Source organism: Arvicola amphibius, chromosome 5 (assembly GCF_903992535.2).
Source record: "Arvicola amphibius chromosome 5, mArvAmp1.2, whole genome shotgun sequence".
NCBI classification, from domain to species: domain Eukaryota; kingdom Metazoa; phylum Chordata; class Mammalia; order Rodentia; family Cricetidae; genus Arvicola; species Arvicola amphibius.
This window is the reverse complement of record NC_052051.1, coordinates 143,559,382-143,586,686: the sequence shown is the minus strand read 5'-3', so window position 1 is coordinate 143,586,686 and position 27,305 is coordinate 143,559,382. Positions and strand designations below refer to the sequence as shown.

General features: G+C 41.1%; 1 protein-coding gene across 9 annotated transcripts in view; it reads right to left on the bottom strand.

Moving 5' to 3' along the window:
- Positions 1-27,305, bottom strand: part of Tcf4 (transcription factor 4) — a 348,878-nt gene that overhangs the window by 111,296 nt on the left and 210,277 nt on the right. For 6 of the 9 annotated variants that reach the window (XM_038330326.1, XM_038330325.1, XM_038330329.1 and 3 more), the window contains 2 exons: positions 13,951-14,080; positions 13,450-13,499 (listed from right to left, as the gene is read on the bottom strand). In XM_038330326.1, the coding sequence (XP_038186254.1) occupies positions 13,450-13,499; positions 13,951-14,080 (180 nt within the window). The remainder of the gene's footprint in view (positions 1-13,449; positions 13,500-13,950; positions 14,081-27,305) is intronic. The other 3 variants (XM_038330327.1, XM_038330331.1, XM_038330334.1) reach the window with 1 other exon arrangement.

The following is a 27,305-nucleotide window of genomic DNA, read 5'->3' as shown; positions in this document are numbered from 1 at the left end:
ATATACATGATATCAATATATTTTGTTCTAACCATTGACTATGAACTATCTGAAATGCATGAATTATTCCCACATTTGATAAAAGAGGGAAATCTAGCAGCCATCAGATCAGGTCATTTGTTGATATTTAACTAGAAAATACAAAGTGCTCATATAATTCTTAATTGGATGTTAAAATAAATGGCTGCTTCTATACAGCAGTCAGAAATAAGCAAAAGGTAACAGTGTTATCTGAAGTCTATCAAATACTTGGTTTTCTTTAGAGGACAAGAAAAAGAAAGAAGCTGCTATTGGAATATCAGCAACTAAAGGGTTAACAGACATATGCTGTATAATTAGGAGATGCATTAATGATTATGAATAGTAAATGATTTGGTGCAAAGAAAAAAATTTAGTCAAAGGGACATGTACCTATCTTACATGTTTATTAGTAACTGTATATAACTGGAGATTTCTGCTATTAAGAATCTCACATTATTGGTGTAAATCCTTCCAAGGGTACATCAAATTGTAATCTTTCATACGACATCCATCAAACCAGGCTGGAGATTTTGACAAACATTAAACACAGTAAGGAGGCAATTATGTATGCATGATTTAATCTGCAACTAATTAATATGCAAATTTATTCATATGTTAGTTACTAAATTAAAAATGCAAAGAAGCCCTTATGGTGATTCTCGAAATTTTGCACAAACAGAACATTTAAAATGTAAGAAAAATGAAGTTTTTTCGAAACCTACACCACACTTTTGGTGTCTCTAGAACCTGTTGCATTAAGAACCCTAAAAAAAATTGTGTTTAAATACTAGATAATAATTTAAAAGGTGTGCTAATTTCATGTGAGAATATGGGAACAGAAAGGTTAATCAGAATTCTCTCGAACTCTTAAGAGATGCGGTCTCATTATCAGACAAATGATATTCTATTTCTAAACCTCCTTCCCTGCTTTAGGGTTGTCGGTGTTGGTCATTTTCCTGATATCTTGTGTAAACGTTTTGGAAATTTTGAGAGGAATAAACAGTATTTGAAAGCAACCATCTATATTGAAAATTCCAGAGTAACTTTGAGACCATTTGGTGTTCACTAAACATGCAATTCCCTCCTCAAGATGGCAACTCGCTCTTTTCGCCTTTGGGGAGCAGCTCTCTGCAAACAGAGAAATACAGGGAAATTGTGAAAAGGCTGGAAATTCTCCACAACATTTTCCCCAGAATCCTCAAAGACACAGTGTGGCTAACAAAAGTGTAACAGCCTCCGCAGAAGGCAGGAGGTCATTTTAGCCGCATCTAATCTGACAATTTTAGCCCTGCATTTCCAGAGTCCAAAATCGAATTGAATCTTTTATGTGAAATGAGGGGTATGGAATGGTGATAATTTTAAAAATATCTTTGGGTGTCTGTGCACTTGGGAGCATCCACTGAAGTGCACGGTATTATGTTTTGGCATGTGACTGCCTTCTGGGAAATCGAATTTCTCCAGGACTGCCTACTGATCAGCAGCAAGATTTACTGTGGACCAACTCCTCCTCTGATCGCCTTTGCATCCACAGTCTGACCTGACGGTCATGTACTCATCTCCTGAAGCTGGTTGCTGGAACATCTGTAGTGGCCTCAAGAAATCAACATAAGTCAACTGTACGAGAAAACACAATAACAGCTTCGCCGGCTCTTCCCAGGGCTCTGAACTCTCACCCACGCTAAAAAAAAAAAACTCTGTCAGTCTCATCTCTGCCAAGTGACACACAAAAAGGAAGTTAACCATTGGCTGTTACTTGCCTTCACAGTCTGACTCCCATTTCCCAGCTTCCCTTAGCCCATGCGGATGCCAAGCGGACTGCAGCTTGCCCATTTCATTTGGACCACGGCAGCCAAAAAAAGCACTACCCCACCGCGCGACGACAAGCAGTCTGTTTTGATATTAGTGCCTCAGTATGTGCTGTAAGAGAGTCAGATGTCCCCAAACTACATGCCCTCCCCTGAGGGACTCTGTCCTAGTCTTCCTTGGCCAGAGAGATGGTGTGCATGCCACAAAGCCTTAGCTTGAAAACACAGGGATAGAGAAGACACCATTTTTGAGGGACAGGGGGAAATGGCCACTAGCGTCTCTTCTACCGGGGACAGAGTTCACGACCTCTGCTCAACGTTTGCATCTAACTAGAAATATGAACTCGGATTCCAATCAATCCCTGCAGGCCAGCTTCCATGGTGAAACTGAATTACATAAGGAGCCTTTTTCTTACATAATTAAGCTGTAGGAAATGCTAGCTAGCAAGTGAGTATCAGGTTTTCTTTCTTTCTTCCATGAAAAGTAGGGGAATATTTTGGGTTGGGGGGGAAGTTTTGTTTGTTTGTTTGTTTTCATTATTTATGGGGGTGTGGTAAGATGGTAGTAAAATTTCTTTTTCCTCCTGATGCATGCAGGTTTCCCTGCATTAAATGCACAGAATCAGAACCTAATGTCATATAATCCCTGAATGCCTGGGTTATTCTCTCTCGCCCTTTTCAGCACGAACATACTGCTCGGTGAATTCTCAAGGCAAAGGCGAAGGTGCCACTGCTGGGCACTGCAGAAGTCTGAGGACGCTAGGGTCCTTTTTGTTTTTTTTTTCTTTTTCAGGTGGGCTCATTTTTTGTTGTTGTTGTTGTGACCGAAACTGAACGTAAAGCTTTAAGAGCTTCAATGCACACATTTCTGCGTTCACTGCACAGTGCTGAGTCTCATTTGTTCTTTTCACCGTCACAGGAAGCACATGTTCGAAGCAATCTGTTTCCTCATGTGAGTGCTTTCCTGTGTGTTTAAAAAAAAATTGCGACATACTTTACCCCGAGTAACCAAGAGGTGATCATAAATATCCCTAAATAGCATTAAACAGATATGAAAGACATTAACACTTTCAGAATGCCAAAGTAGTATTAAAAAAAATTCTAACAGATGCTCCTAGGTCAAAAAGTGAAATGTGTGTTTCCTGAAAAAAAAAACACTCTCATCAGAATCATAAATGAACTGCAAGCGGAGAAGTTTGGTGTTGCTGAACAAACAGGGATCATTTTGGGGACGAACACAAGCCATCCACTGCCAGAGAGCACTCTCCATGAAAAGCCAAATAGCAAGGAAGTTTGGAGAAAGCCAATAGCTTTTGTAATCCACAAGGTGGCAATGACTCAGAAAGAAGGGACAGCTACCCTGGAGCCGCTATCTTCCCTGGAGAGCAAGCATTCTTGGTGAACCACTGCTCCACTGGCCGGGGCTCACCAGCCACAGACCTTTCACCAGGAACCGAACCTGCTGCCTGGTTTTTGGCAAAATGAAATTGCCCAGGAAAAAGCATTCAGCTTGGAAATGTTGAGCCCAAGCTCCTCCCAACTCCCAGCACCTGTGGAAGATTTCTTCTGTTCTTTAAGAGCAAGACGAGTTCACTAACCAGCTTTCGTTTTATTTTTAACTATTTTTAGTTTCTCAGAGGTGATGCGCAGATCTACTGCTTCTTTTAAGAATTCCACGGTGGCCCTGAGAACACACACACTGCAATCATTCAGCAAAGGCTGGAACCCAGCACCCAGCACCCAGCAGTCGTCAGCTTTACTTGGAAGTATTTGCACAAGCATACAGACATGTCTAATGTCAGAAGTGTACCTGAACTGTCCTAAAGACATTTAACTCTCGTTTCTAAGAGAAATGCAGGCTAGGCAGACCATCAAGACCCAGCTGCTCCACACACACTTATCCTGCCAGATGCAGTTAAAGGGCCAGGCCAGAGCTGGGAACAGGAGCCACGCCTATAAAGGTAGTCTGTGCACCACTCGGGAGGACACAGGTTTCTGGCTGATTTGAGACTATAGCACATACACACTACAGGAGAAAGAACATGTATCTCTCAGGTACTTAGAGTTGGGGCTGACTTAGCCATAACAAATGCTGGCAGAAGCAATTGCTGGCAGAGAGCAATCAGGAGCGGTCATGGGTGGGCATCTTAGCCTCCTGCCCCACACACTCTGCAAGAGCAACAGCACAGTGCACACGTCTGACAGCTCCTATGCAGAGCTACATCATAGGGCTCATGATTCCGGGAGGCTGACTGGAGGCTTAGCAGTGCCAAGAAGAAGGGACACAAAGAATGTCTGAAGCAATGCCTACATTCAGATGAAAAAAACAAAAAACAAAAAAAAAAACAAGTGGCCCACTCAGATTAAAAACTGGGCCAGGTTCTGCATGCAGCTGAGTCTTTGCTCTGATGTGACCTGCTCTCACCTCAGCGACCCTGTCAGGTTATCTTTCCTCAGATGTTAAAAGAAGGGTAGCAACCCTGTTGCTGAAACTTCTGGCACAAGTGTAATAATGATAGCACAAGCAAGCGATGGCATATGCCATGTATGGCCGGTGAGCAGTGCAGTGAACTCAGGTAAGCTGCTCGGTCCCCATGCTTCAGCTGTTCTATTTTATAGCATGCTCTCCTGGGTACTTGGCTTTCCCTGGGGAGCCACTCCACAGGACTGTGTACAGGACCACATTAAGGCACGGAGGGCCAGTTTCCTGGGGGTGGGGTGGGGCGAAAGCCTTGACATTTTAATTTAATCTGGGTAATCAAACACATTTAAGGTGGTGAGGGCTGGCTGGGTATCAAACTTGGGGTCCTGTGCATGCTAGGTAAGAACCTTACTGTTGAGGTCCATCCCTAGCCCTTGCCAAATGCTTTCTAAGTTACCAATGGCCTTGGTGTGGAGAGCTCTCCTGCGCTCAAAGGGTGCTGAACAGTTGTGGGCAGCAGGGACAGCATCTTGGTTATGGAGACAGGAACTTATAGACAGCCTGGGCAGATCTCAAGCACAGCTCTGTCACACACACGCTGCATGGCTGGGGCAACACTTCCCTTCTCTCCACACCTCAGGTGCAGACAGTTGCGCCCACCTTAGGAGTTCTGTAGGATTCCAAGATGTAATACAGAATGTATGCCCGTGCTAAGGGGTTGCCCTGAGCGCACTGCCATCATGTCATGACGGGCACTGTGTCCACGCCCAGGCCTGTAACCTAACAAGAGCACTGAGGAGAGGAGACCCAGCATCAAGGTAGGAAGGGCTGGTACTCCATCAGGCTCCTCTTCTGTTATCCCAAGGCCCATTCAGACGGCAGTAGGCTTGCAAGTCACACACAGAGGTCCTTGTGTTTAGCTTGCATGGGACAGATGACGAGCACAGCCTTGCCTTTCCAAGGTGCAGATGAGTGACAAAGGGAACAATAAGAAGTTTAAAGGGACAAAATCCCACTTTGGTATATGGGATATTTTCTTCAAAGGTCAGACATGCTCAAAAGTCAGTGACCCCGCATCAAAGTGCATGGAGCACGACGAACCGGTAGGCGGGCCCTGGAAACTAAGTCGTGTGTACCACTGCCGGGGGCATCTAGACTTCAGTTGGGTGGAAAAGTGGACTTTACAAAATACAAATGAAGAAGGGAACAAAGGCACGGATGGGAACGGATGAGAATGCGCACTGTCCCTTCCCAATAGGAAGTCTCAAGCACACAGGGGTCTTCCACCAACAAACATGTGGATGTGGTTTACTAAAGGGAAAGCAAAGTGGGACTTGTTTATAAAATAATTGCTTATTGTGGTGTGAGTTTTACATATCCAAACTATTTCGAGCTAGAGTAAATATGTTGGATTTTGTTACATTTTTGCCCATAGATCAATGAAACCACTGATAATACCATTATCTTGGGTAACTCTACAAATAAACTTTATGTCAAGGTTCTATGTGAGGGACCCATAAGCTTTTAGCAATACAATTTTACTTCTAAAGCATATGTCTGAGTATCAGGTGACAGAATTAGTAGCTGTTTTCTATCATATTTTCAAGCAATACAATAGCAACTGCCATTTGTTACTTTCCTGTTCTGATGCCGATGAGGGTTACCACACCATGAGCACTCAGCTCTCTGCTCCCATGCACAGAGAAATGAACGGAACATCCTGTGCCCCTCGGTCATGCTTTGTGTCCCCTCTTAATATTTCAAGTCTCTAAAGTTTGTTAAAACAGCAGCCTGGGTTTTTTACATGACTTGTTATTGAATTATTTTGTGCCTCAAAGTTCGCTTCCTAATGAGCAAGCCAGAAAATATTATTGAGCCCCGTGTTAATACACCTGAGCACCTGTGCCATAGCCCAATTCCCCAAACGGGGTTACTTGAAAACATTACCGTGAAGAATCAGCCACCTACTTGAAACCGTTTTCTCGTAGTAGCTAATGATATAATGATATACTGTGCCGATCAGGAGAATGAAAGCCATTACAATATTATTATAAGTATAATCCAGGAGGCATATTTAGAATGATATGGGCTGAGAGGGAGGAGGATGCTGCAGGCAGGCAGATCCTCTTCCACAGATGATACCGGAATAATTGTTCCAAAACAGCATTGTTAGAAAATCTCTTAACTGGCGACAGCAAGCGGCGATGGCAATGATTTTTCTAGGTGTGTGTGACGGATGGTGCCAATTTTCATGACTGAATGTACTCCGAAGTTCATTTTCCTGAGAAAACACACGTTCTACTATGATCCCTGCTTCACAAGGCAGTGCCCTTCAGTGAGCTCCAACATGGCAGTGCACCTAGACGTTTTCCCGCAGCTGGCCTTGAAGACGGGCCGCAAAGCCGAGGCGTGCCCCTATTTCCCTCTTCCACTGAGCAAACAGAACACTGCTCAGTGTAACTTTACACATGCAGAATCACTTCCGAGTGCCCTGTGAGTGACTGCTTGCAGATCAGTTTCCCTCACTAGCACCGTATTGAGCTAATTCTGCAGCTTGCAAGGGTGGTGCTTCTACGCTGCTGAGAGATAATTTTTCAATGTATATACTTTCTGCAAAAATACAGCTTTCACATTCGTTTTGGAGTGAAATCGAGACACCTGAACAGAACATAGCTCATTCGGCTTTGGGGCTCTGAGGTGCGCTACCAGCAGTCATCTGCATTACCGTAAGGTCCCTGAAGAGGGAGCATGTGTTCAAGTGAAAGCCAGCCGGGCCTGCTCGGCCTATGCAGCAGGTTTGAAAGTGTAAACACACTCTTTGGTGTGTTGCTGGTCTGAGATCAAATAATGGAGTATTTAAAACTACAGAATCTGCCTGCATTTTATGAAAGTTCCTGCGCTTTGAAAAGGAACACAGTGGCTACACAAACACACCCTGGACAATACAGACCTGGGCTATTCCTTTGAAATGCTGGTTTAAAATTCAATGCAATTTACTTTTAAAAACAAACAAAGCAGGTGCCTGTCCACAGCCCAGCTATAGCTATTCTGCCTTAGGAAAAGACAACTTGGCTCTTTTTGATGACATTTATCATTCTTTTAGACTCACTGACACTTCTAAATTGCATTTAGCCCCCTGCCTCCTGCCCCAAGGTCCACCTCTGATTTATTATTTCAAATAAAAACTTTGGAATTCTGCAAAAGAAAGGAAACAGAACTTGGAGATGCAGAAATTGTTACTAACTGGAACAGGAGAGTTTATTTTTTTTTTTTTGTTACAATGTAAGACTGCTTCCGTCAGTGAACTTTTCTTTTAATAGTTAGGAAGGTACGGCTTCCAAATGAGTATCAAGTTCCCATCTATGTACGTCCAAAACCAAGAAATCCATAGAGAAGGCAGATGCCTCAAAACAAGCTTTATAATAGCAAACTACATGGAAGTCCTGGGACCATTTTCTTTCTGTGGTAAAGGAGTCTTGCAGCCAGTTCTTAGAATTCTGAAATTAAACCACGAAGAGTCCAAATTTCCACACCAAGTTACACTCTATAGGGCAAGTGAGAAAAGAAAGTGCAAAATAACCGTTCCCTAAAATGTATTTCTCCTATCTCAACACACGAGTACAGGTGTCTTGTGTAGCTGCTGAACTCTTAAAAAAGTTCCAATAAATCTTAATATTGACACTGGATTAGAAAACTTGATTACAAATAATCACACACACTGGGGAGGGGTGAGGGCATAATGTTTCATGCCTACCTTAAGGCTGCTGAGAAGATGAATCAGACAGACAGACAGACATGCGCGCGCGTGCGCGCACGCGCGCGCACGCACACACACACACACACACACACACACACACACACCCCTCTGGTAGGGGGAATGAAATGGTCTTGCTTCCTTTGAGTTGCTGAGGTTCCTAACTTTTTAATTTGCAGAGATAACCTTTGACTAGCTAACAGATACACAAATCTGCCCTCTATGGTGAGCCTTTATTTTTGCTCCTGCCCCCCCCCACGACCCTTACATTTCTTTCTCTTTTTATATTTAAAATATGCACACCAGAAGTCTCTTTTTGAAGAAGGGGAAAGACTGTGTTTCGAAGTTGCAAGAATTATTCTGAAATTCTCAGTAATACAGAACTCTTTTAGGAAACTTCTGGGAGACAGGAATGCCAAATGCCAAATGGTGATGGTGCATATTTCCTGTGCATGCATTCTGAAATAATGAGTCCCAAACGCAAAGATCTTCCTGTATTTATTTCATATCCCAGAATCTCATACAAAACTCAACTCTTTATTATCCTCTAAAATCAATGGAGAGGATGAGATTGATTTCCAGAAAACACATTACTGAACTTACAGCTGCAGGCTGGATTAGTAAACTCTGCATTCACTCCAGGAACACATCAATACTTTGTGACGGACAGTTCCTGGGTCTGCACAGTACCCCAGTGTTGTATCATATATGCTAATATAAACTGGGTGGATGTTCCTCTTATTTGCACGTTTAACTGCATTACTGCAATCTCCTTCCTCCTATATATTTTTATAAATTATTGGCTTCATTTATGTGATCAAATCTTATATTTTAGGATCTTCAACTAGAATATGAGCACACTAAGTTCAGAATTGATTCTATGAGCTGCCCAAACGTTTGAGTGGAAACCCACACAACTGTTTGTATCCTACAGGAAAGGACCTTGAAGACACATTCTGTACTCTGTAATGTATCTTATCACATACTGGGTCCTTCTAGAATTCCCTACACGAGCCCAAGTCCAGGTGGTCTATGCCCAATTTACTCATGAAACATTTAATACTGCCACATCACTGCTCGGGTTAAAATGTGTAGACATGAAAATGCACCATGAGACAGAACAGTGTGTCCATGACTGCCTTATGACATCCATCAAAAATGATGAGGGCCTATGTGCTTTAAATACTACGGTTTTTAACCACAGAACTTCTGGGCTCCTACTAAGAAATAAACAAGTTATCAATTCTTCTTGAGAAATCATTTGAGATTTCTTTAAGAATCTGAGGAGGAAAAATAATCTAAAATACTTTAAAGTACAGATTCAATAGCATATTTAAAACCTGCAAACTAAACACTTTCTAAAGTGATAGAATCTAAGAAAATTAATACTGTTAGTATTATCTGTTCACTTTCATTGATGTATCTAATAATTTCGCTATAAAATATAGTTAAGCCCAGACCTAACGATTTTATTTTACCTAAGAATTCATGTTCCTTGGGGATATCAAATACATGCTACACTTTTGTTTTCTCAAATCCACCTAAGGAGCCACTCATGCCTCAAATAATCTTGGAGATGTTCCAATCTTATTTTAGAATCTTTTCCTCAGGATCTGTGCATGCAAAATTATCTCTGACCACTTCAAGCTTGCCAGATCCTCCTGAATTAAACAAATAAATAAACCAAAACTACAATTTAGCATGGAAATTAGACTTTACCAAACAATTCAGTTTGTGAGACTCTCCTTGGAGATGACAGTGGTCATAAAATAGCTCTTAGGGTGAACCTTTGCATTTCCAAAACATTACATTGTTCCAAAAGGGCTGAGTGAGCCTATAGGGAGGTTTATAAGAGTGAAGACCAACTCTACAAATACTGAAATACAAAAGTGTACCTCTTCACACTTTCTGATAAAACATACAGAATTTCAATTTGATGATCAAGGCTTTGTATGTTTACATGTTAGTGAGCAAAATAAAATTTCCAAATGACATCTGTTCCTTTCTTATTTTCTGTGCATTTGATAAGACTATTTTTAAACAGTACACTTTGAAATTGTTACTTTTCAGATTTTAATTCTATCACATTAATTTCTAGTAAAAAAATGCACGTATCATATCTCCTAAGCTGTAATTTAATATTGTGCCTTTTATTCTCTGCATAAATGCACTACTCAGTGTGCACGATCATTAGGCTACTCGCAAACAAGACACTTGCTGGAGAGGCTAGTAAAGCTGCAGAGGGCCCAGATCCCAGGGAAATAGACTGTAAAGCAGAAAATCGAGATGCAGAGATCTAACCAGACAAGAAGTTCACATGCAGATTTAAAAGGTTAGAAAGACGAGATGATTGGTGGCAGCAAACACAGACACAGCTTTAGAACTGAAGTCCCTTCAGAAGAGGAAGGCCATGCGATAGTGGGGCACGGCCCAGAACAACTTTTGGCAGCAGGAAGTGGGGCTCTCTGAACAACGATCATTTCCCACAGTCTTTCCTTAAACAACCAAAGTACCCTAGACATCACTCCAGACCTCTGCTCTCCAGTGGGCTGCCTTCTCTTCCTCTGTGGTTCTAAAGACAGTAAGCCTTGGGGGTGATTCTTACACCACCCTGTGTCAAGCCTACAGTACAAATGCAAGTTCGTGTCTCCTAACAAAACTATGATACAACACTGAGCCAAGTCTCTGTCTGTCTGTCTGTCTGTCTGCCTCTCTGTCTCTCTCTTCTTCCCTCCCTTCCACTTCTGCCTCTCCCTCCCCTTCCCTCTCTCTGCAGGCACAGCAGAGCTTTGAAACAAAGCTAGGCAATTCTCCCCACCTCCTTGACCCAGATAGCCTGAAAGAGCCAGCGGCATGACAGCAAGGAAGTCCACTCTCTCACACAAGTGTATCACAATCTGTGCCTACAGAACACCACTCTAAGTGTTCCTCCGTTTATCTATGAAAGAGAGAGGGCCCATTTCACTGGGGGTGGAGGACGAGTTGTCGCAACAGACTGCGATAGATTTATTACTATTTATCATGGTCAATATGTATCTAAGTGAAGACAAATGTTGTTATCTAACCAAATCACTGTAAAAGAAAGCTAACCCAATCTTTTACTATGTGTTACAGATATACTCAAGAATACGGTGAAACAAGGTCTAGATGTATCTTGAATAAGATACATTTCTTAATTTTATTTGAACATAAAATAAGGAAGACATAGATCTAAAAATACAGAAATCTAGATCTATTGGAGTCAAAGTGCTACAGTGTCTAGCACAGACTCTTTCCTAAAATCAAGTAAAAATACATACTTTTTTTTATTATGGTGGCAAGGTGTGGGTCTCATTATCAGCAGCAGAATAATACAGCAGAGCTAATGTACACTAAGCGAACCACAACTCAAAGAGAACTGAGATGTTCTGGAATTACCAAGTAGAGCACTGATGGGAGTGCACGATTGCTCAAACTTAACTTCTTTCTGCTTAAACCTTAACTGAATTTCATCTTGTTCCTTGTCTTTTGAAGAAAAGCCATTTATCAGTTTATCCCACAGGGCCGTGAGGAAGGCATTTAACCATGAACAGTTAGTTCTCTTGCAAGAGTTAGTCCTAAACCGACTGTCTACCAAAAGCAGAAACTTGGAACAACACAAACAAATTTCCAATGTCTAACTCTCATGTGTTAGAAGAAAGACTCCTCTCTGTTTTCTGAGCATAGGGCAAGGGAAGTGCCACCAACAGCAATAAAAAAACCCTTGCAGATGTTTTTGTAGAGACCAGCTAACTAAGAAGAAATAAATATTTGTAACGACTTAAGTTACTGATAGTAACATCTCAGATACTTCAAAAACTTCTAAGAAAGTATAAAGATTTCTGCAATTTTTTTTTTTTTTTAACAAACAGCAAACAAAAACCTCAAAGTTTGTTTCACCATGTGACACAGAGGGGACTAGACAGACCTAGAGGTGCAGCTTTCTTACACAGTTACATTGTCACCTCAGAACAGCCAAAGTCCTTTTCAATGTATTTAGTATTGTCAGGGTTATGTTCAAATGTAAACAGCTTCAAGGTCTTTATTATTTGAAGCTGTCATTAAAACTATAAAATCTAAAATGCCATCTACATTAATTCTACCCCAAACATCAATAGGCCTACAGAAACAGCCAATTTCAATAAGATATAGAAATTCGAGAAATAACAACATAGTACAGTTTTAAGTGACATATTGATATTCTAAAATGACTATTTTATATGCCATTGGCAGTTTTATTTACACAATATTTTTCCATATTTATGGCTAATTTTGTGGTGCTTCTTCAACATTATCAAGTCTGATAATCAGCATACAAAATTTGTGGGGTTTTTTGATAAGACTTATTCTGATATATTCATTTAATAATTTTTTGGATGAGCTGAACCGAAATCAAGTCAAATACACAGGTGTGTGGGTTAATCTAGCACATTTGCAAAACCCATTATTCTTCTAATTTACTAAAAATGAAATAGAACCAAGGAGAGCACTGATTGGTTATACATTTTCAGAAATCTAAATATAATTTTGTCTGAAAGTGTAAGAACTTATAAGGCCCATTAGTCCTTTTTTTTTTTTTTACATACTAGAAGATTAAGTTAAAACTGTCTTTGAATGTACAACACTGGAAGGAAAGATTTTTTTTTTTTTTAAAAAAAAAAGGAAACAGGGAAAGAAGAGAGGAAACCTTTTTTTTAAAAAAAAATTTTACATAAGGAGAAAATTGCTAGCAATGGGTTAGGTATAAACAAATTAAATACCTCCTAGGACCTAAAATTTGCAAATGCATGAACTCAAATCAATGTGTCATGCATTTCCTGTGATTACAAGCCAGTTTTCCTAGGCTGGGGCCTGGGGCATCCCAGCAACACCCGACAACACAGCTCTGGGTATTACAAATGCCCAGGATGCTTTGGCTACCCTGGATTCCTCTGACCTCACCTAGCATGACAGAGCAAACAAACAGTGACCACCTTTGCAGTCCTCATTCATCCATCTCTCCAGAAAATAGAGACATTCTCTCTGCACTCTGGGCTGAAACCCATGTAAATTTCCCCTAAATCCGCTCCGCAAATCTCCTTTCTCATGCAAATCCCTAAATCATCATAATACTGACAAAGAGTTTAACCAGTATGGGAAACTAATACTCATGCTTCTCCAAAGCCCTGTACAGGTGAAGCTGTGTGCAACTTGAGGTACCTTTTCAAGGCTCTCTTCAGAGCTTAACTTGCTGAGCACCAACCTAAGCGCCAGCCTTCCAGCAGGGGCAATTAACCCCCTCTTCCAGGGTCAGGTGCTGGTCCTTCTGCCTCGTCCACGTTCTAGATGCCCAGGCAGCTCTGGGCACACGGAACCTCACCGACTTCTCTTGCCTTCTACTGATACCAAACAGAACCCAAATGGACAAAGTAAAAACAGGCAGTACTTACTGAAGAGGGCAAACCTGGAGGAACTTTTCGGACTTTCTTTGTCTGCACCTCTGCAATAAACAAAAACAAAAACAGAGAAGCTGTAAGCTCCCACAAGCCCAGTTCTCCAAAGGAAAAGATATCAAAGCAAGAAACTACCGGGATTAGGGGAGACATCCTAGCTCACTCCCGCTCCTACCAGAAATCAAATCAAATTCTGCTTTGCAGGTGAAATTGAAGAGACTGGCTCTGCCTGTGGCTACTTTGTGTTTTAAAAAACGGGTTTCTTGTGTGCACAGTCAAGTGACACCCTGAAATAAGCAGACATTTGAAAAGTTATGCTTCTTTGTAAATTGTTACCATATCCCCTGGAAGGACGGGGGGGTGGAAAAGGCACCAAGCTGAGGATTGACTCCATGCTGAGGAAAGGGGTGTCTTTCTGGGGCAAAGTTGGGATAGGATGGCATTTCTTAAAGTGAATTTAATAAAGACTGCAGGCACTCAAACAGAAAAGGGCCTTACCCATGGCACTACTGTGAAGAGGCCTCCGCCGGGTGTTATTGCTAGAATACTGATAGTACTGGGAGCCAGGCTTGGTGGGCGAAAGGGTTCCTGGATTGCCCATATCCATGTCCCCTCCAAGGAGGCTCTGCTAGAGGTGGAAAGAAACAAAGAAACAAAAACAAACATGGAAGTTTAAGTTTTCGCATTTACCACCTCGCACGCGATTTTAAGCAGAGTAATACAAACCCCAGCATTTGCTGAGCTAAGACAATTAGCAAAACAACTGCCAAAAAGCAAAAGCCACTGAGAAAGCAGCTATCATCAAGTTCGGTATTTTTAACCCTTTACTTTGAGGACTGGGAATGGTACCCCTTTACACCAAATACATTTTTTTTTTTTTTTTTGGTTTTTCGAGACAGGGTTTCCCTGTAGTTTCTAGAGCCTGTCCTGGAGCTAGCTCTTGTAGACCAGGCTGGCACCAAATACAATTTAGAAGACCATTTCAGATAACTATTACTTAAACTTCATAAGAAAATGTCGTTTCTTTAACACGAATGTTTCCTTTCCCCACACTCAGGCTCCTACCTGGGAGCTATTCATACCCTTGTTTCGAAAGGACTAACACGAATCTCATTTTTTTTTTTTTTTTTTTTTTTTTTTTTTTTTTGGAAAACACACAACTTCCCCCAGCTGCACACACTGGGGGTATGCGGTCCACTCTCTGTAACTTTGTAAGGAACCCACAGGGGACAGAATGCCAGATGAGTGGAGAAGAAATTCAAATCCCAGGGCAAACTTTCAAGATTATAGCAAAAGGAGACATTCTCTGGAAACGGGAACAGCCCATGCTCTCCTTAAGACTCCCAAGAACTGAAACAAATCCCCACGGATTAAACATTCACCTGAACACTAGCACATTCCCGCAAATATCATTAAGTTATCGCGGTGTGACGAACGGCTAAACTTTCAGAAAGACATGACATGACATGAGACAGACTACATAATATTGCATTTTCTAGAAGCTACGTACAAACTTACCCACAATATATAAACCGTCTGATTATACTCTGCATTGAACACATTGTTCTTTTAATTATTCTGATAGGCAATAAAGCAAGGGTAGCTAGTACCATTTATATTAAGAACAAATTTGCTATTTAATAAAGAAATTTTAAAATTAAGTGCTAAAAATCTAACTTTATCGTTACTTGTAATCAACTTTTACTGATGGAACTAATTACTGTCCTTGATAAAGTACAGAATGTGTTTTCCCTAATCTAAATTCTAATCACCATGTCACTCACAACAGACTTAGGGATGCTTCACTAACACAGTATTCACATGCAAAATACTCTAAATAGGCCAATTATGACTCTGCCCCTGTTCCCGGGTTAACCCGCTGAGAACTGGAAAATTTCACAAGGCAGTCACCACCTGAAACAAAGGGTCCTTGTTTTAAATTAAGACAGTCTTTTTGATTCCTAAATAGCTCAACAAAGTGGCATGTCTTCCAGTGAAAGCGGTTGGTCAAATATGACCCATAAGCTGGAAAATCAAAAATTCAAAGCTCTCGTAGCCACCACAATATAGCTAAATATCATAAGGAGAGCTGGCGATGGTGGGGGAGTTCTGTGCCTACTGGTGAACAATATATAATGGGATAATCAGCCACTAGCATGCCTGTCTTCCCTGCTTCTAGCTTATGACTTTTTCAAGGGATACGTGATGAACATTACTTTAAAAAAAAACTGAAAAAGATTCTCAGAGTGAAAACGTATTACTGAACAATCAGCTCGTTGCTAACATCTCGGTTCCATCCACAAAGGAGGAAAATTAGATCCTCTGCCAGATAAAAACCTGAGATCAGCATACTCAACTGCTGCACTTCTGGAACTTTCAGGAGATGGGAAAGTACTAATAATGGCAGGTGTATTAATAATGGCAGGCTAGAGCAGCAAAAACATTACAACCAACTTGCCTACGAATTAGGAAATGTAAGGATATAACATCAAACATTTATTTTTATTGCCTTAGGCATTCAAAAATTAGAGGTTCTACCTGAAATTTCACTCTTGGCAAATTCTTACTGACAAGTTTATGTTTATCTAACCCTTAATCCAGGAATATTTTTAATGTCTCCACTGATAAAGGTGCTACTATGTGAAGTTACTCTCCCCATGACTTGGTAGACCTACCACTGAGTCTTCATTTGATTGGGAAAAAAGTTTAAAAATAATAATACATTATTGTTGTTGTTACTGTCTTACAGTATGCTGAGCCTCTTGCATTCTAGGCAAATGGTCTACCATTAAGCTACATCACTCAATACCCATGGAAGCGACATCATTCATTACCCATGGAATAAGACTAGCTTGGTATCTATCAATTTCATAGACACTGTATTGCCAGCCTTTGCTCTTATTTTTTCTTTTCTCTCTTTTTATTCCAAAATGATATAAAATCCTCAGGAAAGGGTTGACCAAATATTCTGAAATATTCTCTTCTCTTTTCAAGGGGCCTAATCATTGGTTGATTCCTATTGGTCCTGGTAGCAAAGATTTCACTCCCAGAAAAGGAAATCCATGTAGTAGGCCAACATAAAAACAAACAAGCTAGCTGCCCTGGGTTTTAGGAGCATCCACAACAGAGTTGTGGGAAACAGACTATGATAACAGCTAAATGACTAAGGCTGACCTGCTTATCGTCGATGTCAAAGAAAATCTTCCTGTGGGCCAGTCAATCCGTTCTTCTACAAAGCCACATGCACTATGTGGACTGACAGCAGCAAAAGGCACAGATAATCTCTCACCCACAAAATAAGAAAAAGAAAAAAAGCACATTTCTGCTTCTTTCTTTTAGACATGTTTGTTCCTTTTTCTTTTTTCCCACTCAGACAATGGAATCATTCTTCTAAAGGAACAAAAATAAACATTTCCTCAAACTTAAAGGGGCACTAATCACCCCCACAGGGAAACGGAAGATAAAAATATATGCCCTCTTATTGGAGGGTCTACTTGTGAAATGAACAATGACTATTTACTATTGTTTGGTCTTTATGTCACATGCTCCAGCCTCTACTGTAATGGGAAAGATTCAAAATAATTTCCACTGCTGAAACACTTGGGTACGTGAATGTTTAAAAGTCAATGGCATTTGATTAAGGCAAATTAAATAAACAGTACACATAAAAGATAAGGCATTCATCTGTTTATAAAATAAGTATGTATAGCTTTGAAAACAAATTTATATTTCATGGCTGTTAAGTTTAAAAGCTAAATCTACTTTCAAAAGGGGAAAATGAATTCTTGCCTTTAATAGGATTAGGAAAGTTTAAGGGTCCTGTTTTTTTATTTGTTTTTTATTTTGCTTTTTTTTTTCATTGTGCTACCTTGTGTTCTGTGGTTATTCTGGGTCCACAGCAGTTAGCTGCCCCTCGTCAATCAGGAAACACTGGAAGCAAGATGTGGTGTTTCATATAGCTAACCTGTAAATCTTAAAGCCACGCCTGTGAATCTGTTTAACTGTCCACATGTGATGAGACAAGGCCTTCCCCTTAATCCCATCCAAAGGCAAACAATTTGAAGCCTTAAAACACAAACCAAAGAAAAAAACACGGCAACTTTGCTCACTGAGCTCAAATGACTGGAGAGTCACCCACTGCAGCCCACTCACCAGCAAAGAGCCACGCCTGGCACAGCCATTCAGACACCGAAGTCAAGATTCTAAGATGCTCGAGGAAACCACACTGTTGCCTGTATCCTAGCAGGTCTGAACATGAAGATATCTAGCATCATCTCAGCCCTGCCCTTACTCCACTTGGGGCTGAGTGTGAGCCTTCACTCCTTGATCAACTACTAAGCTTGGTTTATACAACTAAGGATGTAACCACGAATTACACTTGGGAAGCAGAGAAGTGGCTTCTATCTCAAATTAGATTTATAACTGAACGGCAATCAAAAATCAAAGAAACTGCTCGAAGCTTAAATTATCAAAAAATGTTTTTCTTTTTAAAGTAAAATCATCTTGCTCTAAATGATTGTTCCAGTTCATCCAGGACTTTTAAAAGTAAAGGGGCGGGGGAGTGGTTCATCTCTAAAAAGGAAGATTATATTTACCCTTAATTATAGATATGGATGAGATCAGAGAGCTCTGCACACTGCTTTTGGACATATGTTTAATTTATCTAAGAAGTGAGTGGCCATGAATTTCAGAGGTGGGTCCTCGGAAAGCAGAAAGAGAAGCCGAGGTTCGGACATCTCCGAGGGGGGAAATGTGCCCCTGGTTTTCAGGCTTTCTCTGCCTTTGCGTCACTACCATTACCTTGTGATCTGCTATCAGACACAACATCTCAGGGTGGGGGATGCTGCAGAGCAGAGAAAAGCAGTCTGGGATGAAACCAGATTAAGCCTCCTTTCTGAACTTTTGCCAAATGCGTGTGAGTCTAATTCATGTTTGGGTATTCTGGCACTCACACAGCTGCGAGTCCATTCTTTCATCGCAGACCCAAGTGATGTATAGTGGCTTTGTATGGCGAACTGACTCCACAAAAGAAGGGATTTGTTATTTTAAAATGGAAATAAAATTCAGCCCGGCTATAAAACTTAAGAATGTGGGATGTCTGTATAGGTACCTAATAGACTTTGCAGCGTTAGGTGCAAACTAGACGTGGAGAGAAATTACAAAGGAGATGTCCTTAATACACTTGATCACGGCCGAGGACATATCTCCATGGCTAATTCTGTACAGAATTAGGTTTCCAAAGACACTGCTGAACAAGATTCTTAATAGCCATGGGGAAGTTTTTGCAATTCCCTATTGAATAGTTGCTGCTGAATTTGCCATTTCGACCACAGAAGGGCCATTGCTGACTTACTTAGTAGCAGGAGAAGGCCATAATTTTGCTGCTGTCCGCACTTACTCGGCAACCTAGAATATATCTTGCACCAAAGGGCAATGAAAAACACAGTAATTCCACCTGTCCACTTTTGAACTTCAAAGCTTACAACTGAAGGTCAGACCTCGGACAGTCTTTATCCCTGATCCCCGAGTGTCCAGAAAGACACTGTTACAGCATGCTTTCATTTCTGTTCTGGACTTAGTTTCAGTAAAAGAGGGCTTGGGGGAAAGAAAAAAAACTAGAAAGATGGAATGGCAGAGATAACCAGGGGCTTAGATGGTTGCTGTGTGACCGAGAAATACAAATTATTGAGACTGTCATTCAGCAAATAGTCTCCTTTAAGAAATTTTGGATATTCTCAAAAATAACAATTCATATTAAATTTAAAGTACACATTGTATTCCACAGAAACTTGGAAATAAAGCTCAAGCCAGGCCTGGTGGGGCAGTTGTGTAATCCCAGGTATTTGGGAAGCTGAGGTAGCAGGACTGCAAATGCAGGGCCAGCTTGGGCTACAGAGTGAGCTCAGGTTCAAGTGAGGGGCAACTAAGCAAGATCCTATCACAAAATAAAAACATAAAAAAGAGCTGGCGATATAGTTCAGTGGTAGAGCAGTTGCCTAGCATATGCAAGGCAACAGGCTCAACCCTTACTACCATAAACAAAGGAAGGGAAGAAGAAAGAAGGAAAAAGGAAGAAGAAAGGAAGGAGGCAGGAAGGGAAAAAGGAAGAGAAAAAGGAACGGACAGAGGGAGGGAGAGACTGAAAAAAGAGGGAGGGAGGGAAGAGAAGGAGGGAGAGAAGGAGGGAGAGAAGGAAGAGAAGAGAAGGAGGGAGGGAGAGAGGGTTCACACAAAGTAAGAAGGAGGAACAGTGAGTTCTGCATAGACCCCAAGCTCAAAAGAATCCAGACTGCTGGAATACAACTGCTCTCTCCTCCTCTGTAGAGGGGGACTAATAAATGTTTTACCAGAGTTCCTAGAAGTGCAAGAAACAACACATGCAAAATGTCCAGCAGAAATGGTGCCCAACAAATACTTCAACTTCCTCCCTCTGTCCTTCAGGATAGTCCCGTTAAAACTCACTGACTATTACTTAAGAGTCGTCTGAAGCTGAGATGATTATTTGATCCTGTACTCCACTTTCAGATTAAAAAACCAAAACCAAAACAAAACAAAACAAATCACACTGTGCTAATAATTTTGAAACAACACTATAAAGAGCTGAAAAGGTTAAAGATGGGAATCTACAAATCAGCAACAGCTTCGTGGCCTTGGGCCACACTGGCAAGAAGATAGGGACTTCCCCATATTTAATAAAGAAATTGCCCAATAATCTCGGAATTTGAGTGTTAGTGGCTACTTTCTTCAAAATGCCACAAGGATTTCTTTCAGCAACTCATCTGATTTTATTTTTCAAACAGAGAAGTAATTTGTTGCTAACTCAACTAAATACAAGATAAAAATGGTTTAAAGTCAATATGCCAGTTGTACCGAAATAAGAAATGTCTGGCGTGGCATAGAACTCTGTACATCGTATAAAGTAGAAGTAGTTAAATTCTTAGTTATTGTGTCGGACACTGACAGATGATTACAAGGATGGTTCAATTATGCATTCTCTCTTTTTAAAACCAATTATGGACACTTAGTGACTGGGCATTTAATATTTGACACTTAAAAATTTTTATTTTCTTCTTCCATGACATAAAAATAAACAAGTTTCACAGTTTAGGTTGGGAATTTGCATAACTCCTAAAGAATTCAGTAACCCTGAGCAAAATTATTTATTTTAACAGTGATTGGATTTCACAAGACAGTTCAAAATTCAAATATATTGTTTTTCCTTGTAAAGAAAAACACCTTACATTTAAATGCTATAGTGTAATACAAATGTTGCTATGGTAACTGCAAGTTAATGTATAATGTGGTAATGGTCAAGTAAAAATTCATGCATTTTTAATGGAAATTACAACCACCCAAGGACTGATGAGATTTATACATCCACCTATTTGACTTCTTCTCAAATTAAAAAACAACAACAAAAAAATATTATTTTTTGTGTACACTAAAGTGAGAAGGTTTTTCTGTGATTCATGAAAATGCATTCTGGAAGCCCAGGTCATCTATTACATATTAAAAAGAGGATTAATTTAGTTGTGCAGTGCAAGTTCGGGTGGCGGAGGGGGGGGGGCGGTGAGGCATCAAAGCAACCAGTACCTTGAATAAAATTAAGCTTAAAAATCCTTATATAAACTATACAGAATTTAAGAAAAGCACTTTCTTGTCAATTAACTTCTCAGAATGACTCAGGAAGATCGTATAATTTATAATTTGACAAACAGTCACTCACTACCACATAAACAGTATTTTTCTTAAAGTGCTTTCTGCTAGCAATAGTGTTACCCAAGTAAAAGAGGAAAACTTTGATAGGACATGTCAGCATACAGGGGAATTAGCATCACACAGACATGGCCCTAATAAACATGCTGAGAGAGCCTCACTTGACCATGTTGCTATTTAGGTAAAATAAAAGAGTCAGCCTTTATCATACCGGATGGGGAGAGTTCTAATGCAAGGTTATTGCAAATGTTTGCCTCTCTAGGCACAGATATAGAAAATCCATGTTTATGGGACTAGCCTCTCTGGGAACAGGGGACAGGGTTTCCTTCATGAAACTACCAGGGTGCTCAATTATAGCCTAGTGGTCAACTCTGCAAGCAACCAGTGAGGTAGAGCGTGACAAGCTCGCATTACTACACGAGGAAACTACGAGTGTCGGGCACAGTCGTAGATGTTTAACGCAATCCCCAACCACCCTGGAATTTCTTCCTTCTAAATAACCCTGTCTACATATGGCCTTCGGCTCTGTGTGCATTAGCTCTTTGCCTCCCAACATGCCCTCTTTCCTAAACGTGGGGCATGGATGCCAAGCTTGTTTTCTGCTTATCAGAGCAGGAAATGACTTAGGTCTTCAGCTGTTGACTCTTCATCTATAGTGCAGAGCATGGGGATGCAATACAGCAGGTGCTCCCTAAACAATGAAGGAAGTGCAAAACTGTTTTATTGATCAAACCAAGAATAGAGAGTGTGTGTGTGTGTGTACAAATCTATCCCTCTAGTAACTCCTACTGATGCTGCTGTAATAATAATAACCACAGCCAGAGACAAGTACAGATCCTTTGACACTAACATGCCAGACAGTGCAGCCTCCAGTGTACAGATGGGGACACTGTCCTGACCAATACCACATAGCTAGCAAGTAGTGGGGCCAATTTGACTTGACATTGACACCTATGCTTGTCCTTGATGTCCATCCTTTCTGTATTCTATCTGTCCCAAACCCTTCCTTGTTAGCCAGCAATATCAATTATTGTTAGGGAATCCTGACTTTGAAAGCATGTCTCTTCTTACTGAAGAAGAGTCATCTAACCCAGTAGAATCCAACAGGGCTACATGTGAGTGCCACTTGGCCCTGGAGAACCTGGATATGTAATCCTAGTAGGTGTTCAGTTCTTTGGCACGATATGGTAGTATGAACACAGTTACTATGAGAATCACTCAGATAACATAAAGTCCTTAGAAACTTGATGTCTGTGATTTCTCACTACTGACATGTGGCCCCTCAAGGCAGAAAGTGAGCTCCCTTGCTTTGGGGTGATGTTCTTGTACCCTGTAAAGATTTGTCACTTGTATTATCATAATAAAACGCTGATTGGCCAGTAGCCAGGAAGGAAGTGTAGGTGGAGCAAAAACAGACTAGGAAAATTCTGGGAAGAGGAAGGGCTCAGTCTGAAGTCACCAGTCAGATGCAGAAAAAGCCAGATGAGAATTCCAAGCCATGTGGCTAACATACACAAGAATTACAGGTTAATTTAAGGTGTAAGAGATAATTAATAATAATCCTGAGCTAAGAGGCCAACCAGTTTATAATTAATACAAGCCTCTGTGTGTTTTGTTGGGACTGAATAGCTACAGGACTGGACAGGACAGAAACTTCCATCTACACTCCCTTGTCTCTGTGATCTTGGCATCTCGCACAGTGGGTACTAGTACACAGTATGCCTGCAGTAAAGGTTAACTGGTTTAGCTAATTGATTACCCAGGGAATGCGCTTCCAGAATTTCAACCATTATTGTCATGAGCACAACTCTCTACTCCTATGTCAGTGGACACACCTTCCCTATACTTCCATTTGCACTGTTCTCTCTCCTAAGATTTTCTCCTCCCACATCAGATAAGCCTCATTCAAAGGCTAAATGCAGTCCCTAATCTACAAAAGTCTCACTACATCTCTTCTACAAGTCCACTTAAACACAGGGGCAGAACTGGAGTTGGCAATGTATATGAGGATATTAGTTGTATGCTTTACAAATCACATATGCTCACTGACTTTTATTTTTATGCCTGATGTGCTTAATGAAAATGGATAAATTCCCTATGGTTGTTGGATGGTCCATCATTCACCAAAGGACCAGGCTCTTGAGAGCTGGGCAGCAGGGGAAAAGCAGGCAGCACCTAGGTGGACACCTACAGCAGAACAGACACAGGAGAGAGGAACACAGATGGCAAGGCTAAGGCAGGGTTTGTGAAGACTTGTTTTGTCTTATTTTTTGAAACAGAGTCTCTTTACATTGCCCTGTCTAGACTGGCCATGGCCTTGAATTCACAGAAATCTTCCTGCCTCTGACTTTCAATTATTGGGATTAAAGCCATGTGCTGCCACCACACCAGGATTGTGGAGACTTTTTAAAGAGGGTGGTTACTCTGCAGAACACAGCATCCAGAGGAGTCTGGGAGAATTTAAACTAGTGAAGAAACTGTTCTCCTTAGGTTTCTCAAGCATCTTAGATACCTAGGCTTTAGGTTCTACTTTCTTGACTACTAAAATCAAGTTGGCTTAGACAGAAGCAAAGCCAGAGAAATAGATACAGCACTGAGAAGACGTGGCCTTTGCTATATGCCAGCTACTGTGGTGGGCTTGGAGGAAAGAGAACACTCATGTGAAAACCTTGGCTAAAGATGGCCTAAGCATGGTGAGTCGGTGTGTTCCCCACTTCTGCGGCTTAGGTTTACCAGAACTGAGCCCTCTCCTCAAAGGACTGGTCTTCCCAATCTACATTAGATAACTCACTCCAAAATAACTCTGGAGATGAGAATCAAACATCATCTTATTGGGACTTCTAGGGACTCCAGGGGAAGACAACGCCCTACCCTGGACCCTAGTGCTGGCCCCTTATTACAATGCCTTGGGATTACAGGCAGATGTAGGGGGCACTTTTGAATAAGGGAGATGTTATTCTAAATGATGGCAGCCATACAAAGAGCAGCAAATATCCACATAGAACTCACTGCAGTTCAAGCTCCATTGGCTGCGGTAACCCATTTAATTATCTCAACCCCTTGAGGGGAGAATTGTATTAATCCCACTCTACAGATGAGGGGGCCCGAGGTAGAAGGACGCTAACTACCCACCCAAGAGAACTTGAAAACCATCTGAAAACCAATGAACAACCAAACAACGGTATCATTTCACTGACAGTAATTACATCGCTTAGTTTCATGCAGTTCTTGGTATTATCACATCTGACAATGTTAACAGTTACCTCATGCTCATCCTTCCATCATAGGATCAGGAGCCTCCCCTCCCCCTGCCCCTTCTCCACTCTACAACACCAGCCAGCTTGAGCACTGAGGACCTATTTGCAGCAATGCACTCAATTCACGCGTTCTGTGTCCCAATGCCCCTCCCTACAAAAAATGCCATAAAGAACTCACCGGTCCCTAGAAAGATTGGTTTAGTAAAATAACTGGTGATCAATTATTCCATTTACCCAGCACTCAAATACACAACTATCTAAGTAGTCCTTAGCTTTGTAAGAAAGATGATACAGAAACAAGCAATGACCAGAAAACTTTACAAAGTTAGAAGGAGATGGTGATTTTAAAGGGTTCTTAAAGGAGCTGTGGAGCATTTGCATGTATAAATAAACATTCCTTTTCTCTCCCCGAGGATGTAGGACAGGTATATTTTTATTATGTGCTCACATAATACCTCATTATAAATATATTTAGATATTGAGCATGTGGCACGAACATGCCAAACTAGTTCACCAGCCAGTTGAACAAAATCCCCGAAAGAAGCCTGCAGAACATGCACTTCCAGAAGGCAGAATTTCTTGTATCGATTTTTAAAAGAAACAAACACTTTGATCTTTTCCCACAAAACCCTTCCCAGAAAAGGACCTGCACACAAGTAATCTGATGACCCAGAATTGAGGTCAGCCTGGAAGCAAAACCTGACGAACTTCAAACACAGAAAAAGAAGTCAGGAGGGGGCTGGAGAAGGTAGACTCTAGCCTACCACCAGAGCACACCTTTAATCCCAGCACCAGAGAGGCAGAGACAGATGGATCTCTGTGAGTTCGAGGCCAGTCTGATCTACAGAGTGAGTGCAAGGATAACCAGAGAAACAACCACAACAGAGAGAAACCCTGCCTTAAAAAACAAACAAACAAATAAACAAGCAAACATAAACAAAAGAATGGAGACTAAAATATTCGGAAGTGTATCTGGAATACTAATGATTACCTAGATACATGCACATGAACACGGGCACACATGCATGCACACACAAGGACACACCACCTGACACTACTTATTTACTTTCTTTGCAGTACAAGAGGTTTCACCTAGGGCCTTGCACATGCAAGACAAACTCCACTAATGACACACGACCAGCTTCTTATTTTATTTTACATTTTGAGGCAGGATATCATTTGCCCAGGCTAGCCTTGAGCTCTGTAATCCCAAGCAGCTATTAAACTTGCAAGCCACCTTCCTCAAACTCCAAAGTAGCTGAGATTATAGGTCTGTGCTACTGGGCTCTACTTACTAGGCCCATCTTAAAACATAAAAGCTAAATGTTCACATTAGTTTTCCATATATGCATTATTACCTCATTTACAGTATATGGATGCACGTTAAGGAATAGAACTGACAGACAGACTTTTGCCTACATAAGTCTATGTGAAGGAGTCAGATGCCCCAAAACTGGAGTTTTAGACAGTTGTGAGCTGCCATGTGGGTGCTGGGAATTGAACCTGGGACCTCTAAAAGCACAGCCAGTGCTCTTAACCACTGAATCCACTGAGTCCTCTCTCTGGTCCCTGAATATTTATAATTTTTTAAAGCTGATTATATGTTCATTTGTTAATCAGAAGGTCCACAGTCTCTTTTTCTTACTTCTAATATCCATGGAGCTCAGATAACTGCAGTTCACAAGGTTTGTTACAGACACTAGCATCTATTTAATTCTTAGAAACTGCCTAAAACGTGCTGGGGAAGGGTATACAGTACATGCTATATGTTTGTACTCCACTACCCTCCCCAAATACAGGCACTTCTTAAATTCTGAAAGACCTACGATCCAATAGTTCTAAATAAGGCAGTGAGACGAGGAAAGTTCTCTTCCCTTCAAATACTAAGCAGGCAGTACTGCTCACTTTCTGAGATCAGAGATCAGGCCCAGCCAGGGTGGTATGGCTACACACAAACACCTCCTCCTACACTGTGCTTGTGGCGAGGGTTAAAAGGGACGCCACGACAGTCATCTTTTAATTATTTTGAAAATACTGTCAGCACCTAGATATACTTAATGTTCCATTAGAACACTCCTCATAACTTGCTCAAGATAACTGCACAGATTTGAACTGGTATGTTCATCTACGCCTAGTTCTCCTGCATAGACACAGCTGGCCTCTGTGTTTGCCTTGTCCATTCACAAGAGAATCTTTGCATTCAGGATGACTGGTCATGTCTTTTTACACACATGGGTGTTTTGATTTTTAAAGTGACTTAAACAGGTAATTTTTACTGCTACTTGGAGGAAGTTCTATATACTCAAAAGGCAAAATGGGTCAACCATCTGAATTTCACTCATGTGGTACAAGGCAGAGACCCTGCCTCCACCAGAACGCACTGAGCTTTGTGCTGGGCAAAGTTAGTTTCCCATTTGAAGCCTAGATTTTCTATGACATTCAGATTGCGATGTAAAACCACCAGGGCAACAGGGGCAGACCAACTGGTACACTGTTTCCTCATGTATGCATGTGTGAGTATATGAGTATGTATGAGTTTGTTTATTGTTATACAGGCTCCAGTCAAACACACACAAATCTTGCTGCCATCCCTCCCTTAGCGAACACACACACGATTTGCAACCTACTCCTTGACCTGAACAGGCAATACTGGGTGAAGGAGTTGAGGAAATCCTCCTGCCTCAAGGGACTCACACAGTTCGATCAAGATCCAGGCTTAAAGTTGGTGGAACCTCCACTACTGTTCCTGAAAGCAATACCCATGTCTTTAAGGAGTGGGCAACACATGCAGTCCTTTCTTTAGCATGCTCAAGACCGTGTTCTAGGTATCAAGGGTCCAACACAGCTCGATGAACAATTCATTTACAGGTACACAAGAAA